This window comes from Apodemus sylvaticus, chromosome 12 (genome assembly GCF_947179515.1).
Source record: "Apodemus sylvaticus chromosome 12, mApoSyl1.1, whole genome shotgun sequence".
In the NCBI taxonomy this organism is placed as follows: domain Eukaryota; kingdom Metazoa; phylum Chordata; class Mammalia; order Rodentia; family Muridae; genus Apodemus; species Apodemus sylvaticus.
The window spans coordinates 51,051,033-51,057,156 of record NC_067483.1 but is presented as its reverse complement, the minus strand read 5'-3'; the positions used below and the strand labels follow the sequence as shown (position 1 = coordinate 51,057,156).

At 42.9% G+C, this 6,124-nt stretch overlaps 1 protein-coding gene across 1 annotated transcript; it reads left to right on the top strand.

The window, feature by feature from the left end:
- The first annotated feature begins 248 nt into the window (after positions 1 to 248).
- On the top strand, positions 249 to 3,448 carry Rgs2 (regulator of G protein signaling 2). Its single transcript, XM_052200932.1, has 5 exons — positions 249 to 391; positions 1,359 to 1,460; positions 1,575 to 1,636; positions 2,153 to 2,319; positions 2,567 to 3,448. The coding sequence occupies exons 1-5, from the start codon at positions 282 to 284 to the stop codon at positions 2,759 to 2,761; spliced, it is 636 nt and encodes a 211-aa protein (XP_052056892.1). The 5' UTR covers positions 249 to 281; the 3' UTR covers positions 2,762 to 3,448.
- Positions 3,449 to 6,124: the final 2,676 nt, after the last annotated feature.

Here is a 6,124-nt window from a genome sequence, read left to right as displayed (position 1 = left end):
ACAGCGATCGCTCTGTCCCCGCCCGCCACCTCCCACCCAGTGTGCGCACGAGGATGTGGCGTCTACGTCAACAGCGCCCTCGCTTCCAGACCCTTCGGCGGCTGCCGTGACTGCCGCAGGCCCGGGAGACCCCGCCCTCGTGCCGTCTGCATCGAGCCAATCCGCTTTCTCTGGGGGCGTGGCTGGAGCCTCCAGGTCCCGCCCCTTTACCGCTGCCCGCCTTAAAAGCCCGCGCCGCGCTGCCGGCCTCAAACAGCTGCGGTGGCCGCGGGAGTCTGAGAATGCAAAGTGCCATGTTCCTGGCTGTCCAGCACGACTGCGTACCCATGGACAAGAGCGCAGGCAACGGCCCCAAGGTCGAGGAGAAGCGGGAGAAAATGAAGCGGACACTGTGAGTATGCCCTCTCCCCCGAAGAGCTCTTTATACCCTGCCTGGCTTTTGCAGCTAGGCACAGACCTTAACTCGATCTCCGCTTTGAATAGTCTGCGCCTCTGCAGAGAAAGCGGGGCGGGGGGGCGGGGGGGGGGGGTAGAAGGAAAAGTTAGCTTGCCAGATATGGTGGTATGTGCTTTTGTTTTCTGTGTGAGCTCAGAGAGTTCAGGAACTATAGGAAATGGTTGAAAAAGGTGGCGATGGATGGGCTGAGAAGGGCTGGTTGGCTTTTTGTTCTGCATTTAATGTGCCATCAGAACCCTGCAGCTGAATAATGTCCACCGACGCCTATACGTTGCATTGTTAGTTCTGAGCTGCTTGCATAGCTGCTGGGTGGAGATGTTTGAGTTGCTTCTCACTGTATGAGATCCATTTTTAAATCATAACATAGGTCTCACCAGTCACGACTATGGAATGAGTAATTTGCTCTGCAGTATCTGCTGCGGAGCAGCACTGTGGGCGGTCGCAGAACGGAGCTAGGGAATCCATCTCGCGCACACGCGCGCGCACGCGAACACACACACACACACACACACCTATGCATTGTCTCTGGCGTAGTCCAGACTCTCCTGCCTCCAGTGCAGAAAGGGAAGAAACACCAGCTGGGTCAAGACCGCTGTTCTCAATTTTAAAATGTCAGCAAGTTGTAGCTTAAGCCTGCAGAAAAACTGCTACCTGTTTATTAGGTCAGAAATAACTTGTGAAAATTTAAAATACCCTAGCTGTTATATATAGTCTTATCCTACATGTAAAGCTCATTATAGTCAGATGAAAAGATGGATCTGTGTTCAATACAAGAGGTGCTGGGTTTAAATGCTAAGAGGGTGAAACTCATTGTCTGCTTTGTTTGTAACTACTGCAGCTGATAACAATTTTGCCATTCAAGAATTGCCACTTGAAGTATTTTTTCTTTTTTTTTTTCCAGTTTAAAGGATTGGAAGACCCGTTTGAGCTACTTCTTACAAAACTCCTCTACTCCTGGGAAGCCCAAAACTGGGAAGAAAAGTAAACAGCAAACTTTTATCAAGTAAGTTTTGAATCCTATCGTTACAGAGATGAATATCTATCTAGTCAAGCCAAGTGAACAGAAAAGGGGAAGTGTCATGTGTGGTGTAACTCATGTGTGGAACTTCTCTTGTAGGCCTTCTCCTGAGGAAGCGCTGCTCTGGGCGGAAGCATTTGATGAACTGCTGGCCAGTAAATGTAAGTTAACCTCTTGAATGTGATCTCTTACCAGCATCTCAAAAGGCTAGAAATGTTGCCTTTGCATCACGAACTAAGCAGTTTGTAAGAAGGGCTTTAGACATTACCACCACCGACAGACAGTACAAAGCCTGTTTCTCTTTCCCTTATTTCACTGGGTTTAATCATGGAGAAGCAGTAGGTATTCACCTCAGGAGGGAAAGAAAAATTAGCCTAAAAATTAAAATGCCAGTTACTCACGGCTGTGGTTGAGTCAGCTTTTCGACTGCATAGAATATTTTCAAAAGCCCCAGTTCCTAGTGAACTTACGGCCGTCCTATAAACACTGGTCTTGCATTGACAGTGAAGTTAAGTATACTTTTTGTTGCAGACTACAAACTTAAGCATTTTGTGCTTAAAGAACCAGACTTTCAGAATGACAGGCTTGAATGAAGTCTAGGAAACTGCTCATTTTGTTCCAGGAGAACTGGGTGTAATTCGGTCATTCCATTCATACTGCTTTTCCTCTGCTTCCAGATGGGCTTGCTGCATTCAGGGCATTTTTAAAGTCTGAGTTCTGTGAAGAAAATATTGAATTCTGGTTGGCTTGTGAAGACTTCAAGAAAACCAAATCACCCCAAAAACTGTCCTCAAAAGCCAAGAAAATATATACCGACTTCATAGAAAAGGAAGCTCCCAAAGAGGTAAGAAAACAGGTTCCTCAGATCATACTCAACACTGTAGCAAAACAGGAGACTTGAACACACCAAATTCAAGTGCAAATGAGAAGAGCCAGCCTTGTGTGGCTCTCACTCCAGTTGCCCTAACATTCAAGTTTCTCCAGATTTGACAGTTGTAACTGATCACAAATTACACTTTTATGTTTTATGATTAAGCATTGCTTTGTAGTGTTGAATAGCAGATAAATGGAGTTCTGTTTTGTTCTTTCAGATAAACATAGACTTTCAAACAAAAACTCTGATTGCCCAAAATATCCAAGAGGCTACAAGTGGCTGCTTTACTACAGCTCAGAAGAGGGTGTACAGCTTGATGGAGAACAATTCTTATCCTCGTTTCTTGGAGTCAGAATTCTACCAGGACTTATGTAAAAAGCCACAGATCGCCACGGAGCCCCACGCCACATGAGACAAGAAGCCCCCCACCGAGGACATTCCATTCTGTCTCCCAAGAGCAAAGGCTGTGACCTGCCAGAAACAAACAACAAAAAACTGACCTTGAATTCAGCCTGAGTGTTAGGGAAACATCGCTCAGAACTATTGATTCAATGTTGGGTAGTGAGTCAGGAAGCCAGCCCCTAGGAGAGGCTCTGTGTGAGAGCAGCTTCCCCTGCTGTAGGAAGAACAGAGGGAGGCAACCGACTCCTGAATGTGCTCTTCCTCATCAGGAAAGCAAGGTCTGAGATGAACGATACAATGGAATGTTGTTGGAGCATTTAAAAATCAATAGGTCTGGGATTATGTGGCCTTAGCTAGCTGGCTGTAGACCTTTCCCTAAACTAGTCCGTGTTACCACATAGTGGTTTTAGTTCTAGTTTTATTATTTTAGTACTAAGTTAACATTGCAATGTTTACTGTGTGCAAGGGTGTTGATGTTCTTAGGACTACAGATCTTTAGTACTAGTGTGTCACGTATCACTGAAACTGAGAAGTATGTTTGCATTGTTAAATGGTGTGTGTGATGGACCGAGTGCCGTGCTGTGCTGTAGAACCAGCGTCTGTTATGAGTGCCAAAAACTGTCTTACGGGCAGCTAAACTTTGAAGTGGTTTTTGAATACTTTTAATAAATTTATTTTGCTAAATAATGTCCTTGAACATTTGGAAGTCCAGATGTGGTTCTGTTGTTTGATTTCAGTAACTGGAAATATGTCAGATATAAGAGAAAACAGCTTTGGAGTTAAGAGGTATCAGTGTGGATTGATTGTTATACCTGTCCACTGAGAAATCAGCAGCCCCGAGGCGTGAGAAATGATTGCTGTGAGGAAGATGTTCTCCTTAAACCTGTAGACATTGTGTAGTCTTAAGAAACTCCTACCACATTCCTAGGACCACTCATTGTGAAAGTCAAATGTGTTATTTAATAAAAGGAAAAGAAAAAAAAGAACATTGACCTGTGTGTTAAGGACCAGCTAAATATTAGTAAGTAATGGTACAGAGCCAAGCAGCCTGAGAAGGAAACGATTCTTGTAAATGTGGGCCTGCCTGATGTGTGCTTGGGTCCAGATCCTGGCATGGGCAAGACACACACTGATCAGTTCTTTCTTCTGTGATGGGACAATACAAAAATCCCAATTTTCCTGCACCTCCTGCCTTCATTTGGCTAATAATCTCTGCTACTCTGGGTAGCTCCGAAAAGGAAAGCAAGGGCTTTGCTTGCACTAAATGAAGGAATATGTTCTAGCTGAGAAAAGTCTTCATTCTGACTAAGTTGAAGAAATTCCCTTTCTGAAGCAAATTTTTTTATATCTGGAATGGTTTTAGTAAATGGGAAGAGATGGGGGGGTGGGCAGCCCTCAGCTTGAAATTGGGAGACCTTAGCTCAAGTAATGACATCTCATAGCTTTGTGACCCTAAGAGTAACCATTTTATACCCTGGACCCTCCCTGGATACCTCTCTACCCATCTCCTGATATCTCCACACAATAAGGGGTACTTTACAAATGGGGAACACTAAAAGGTGAGTTTTTTCCTATTTACCAAAGGAAAATGGCCCACAGTACTGCAAATGCGGTGTTTTTATGACTACCCTAATTGACACCTTTAACCAGACGTCTAGAACAAGCATAAGTACAGGAGGGGCAACTTGGCTCATTTCTGTATCACCAGCAGCCAGAATAACATATAACAGGGACAGAATAAATACTTTTAGTATAAATGAGTTCTGAATTCATTGAAACAGTGACACTGTGGTAGAAATATGACAAATGTGACAGGTCTCTATGGCACTTAATTCATAAAGGCTTTGCCTAACAAATCCACTTTGCCACTAAGTCCTATTTACCTCACACTCTGTGCAGCTTTTCCTTGGTCCCCAGTCTGATAAAAGATGCCACCATGCCTGTAGTTAACCCACCACCTCTGCTATCTCCTACACCTAATATATTTCCTTCTTAACTCTGGGCATGCTTTGAACACACGCAAACCTGATCTTGTCTCCTGTCACTTACCAACCCCTGATGGGCCTCCTGAACTTTAAGATGAAAGCAGCATCCCTAAAATAGCATAACCCTGCAGGGCTGACTTCCTCTTACGTTCCAACCTTGTATACAATTCCCGGCACCAGCATGGCTGGCCACCTTCCATTTGCTTGAAGATGCTGAGTCGCTTGGCCCCAGGGAATCTTTCCATCTAATGGTTCCTCTCTGCACAGTGTAATTTTAGCTCTTGCTCACCACACACCTATCAATGCGAGTGCCACTTCCCTAGGGAAGTGGACTCCAACCTCCTTACCTAAACCACATCTCATTTGAGGTGTCACAACACCGGGTTCTGTAATTTCCCACTTAATAAAAGTATTTCTCTTTACTTTTCATAACTGCTTGATAATCTTAACTTTTCCAGTTAGATTATGAAAAGCACAAGTGAAGATTCTGTGTTTTTCTTTCCTCTACTCTCTGCTGACTCGAGCATCTGTTATACGACATGATCTGGATGGATGGATGGATGGATGGATGAATGGATGGATGGATGAATGGATGGATGGATGGATATTGGAAGAACCTTTATGGAATTAGTATTACTATTAATATAATTAGTATTAGTATTAATTATAAAGTATCTGCACAGAAAGGTAAAGACAAATTTTACTAGGGATTTTTTTGTTTGTTGTTGGGTGGGGTTTTATCTGTTTGTTGTTTATTTGTTTAAAGAAGAGATCAGATTATAATTTCTAAGCTAGTCCTAAATTACTCCCTCCCCCAAGCTCTGAAGTACGTGGAACTACTGGCATATTTCACTATACCCTCAATACTCAACTATTTTTTAAAGTGCAAGATTTGGAAAGTCCAGTCACGAATATTTTCAGAACTTTTTTATTTGACAATCAATCAATAAATATTTTTAACTAGGCATATTCCCCGTGGCATTTGACCTTTGGTAGGAAGAAAAAGCTAGTAACAAAAATAATAAATAAATCAAAAGTTTTGACTTGCAGTGCTTCTGAGAGCATAAACTTTATTGAGATGGTATTTTCCATGGCCTCCTGTGTGGAACAAACTGAAACAGATTTCAGATTAGAAACCACATACCTCCACAAATAAATACAACTGACTGTTCCAGTTTCCCACAGTTCAAACACTTGGGACAGACAATCCATTCGTTTTAATAATTCTTCATTGTGAATGTAAATGCCAAAGATTTTTCAAAATATAATCATTTCATATTCGCAAGGAAATAAGTATAGCAAGAGTTATTTTTGTCATGTGAGCACAGCAGGACAACAAATAACTTTCAGTGAAAACACCCAAAATGCAATAGGAAAAACTTGTGTGA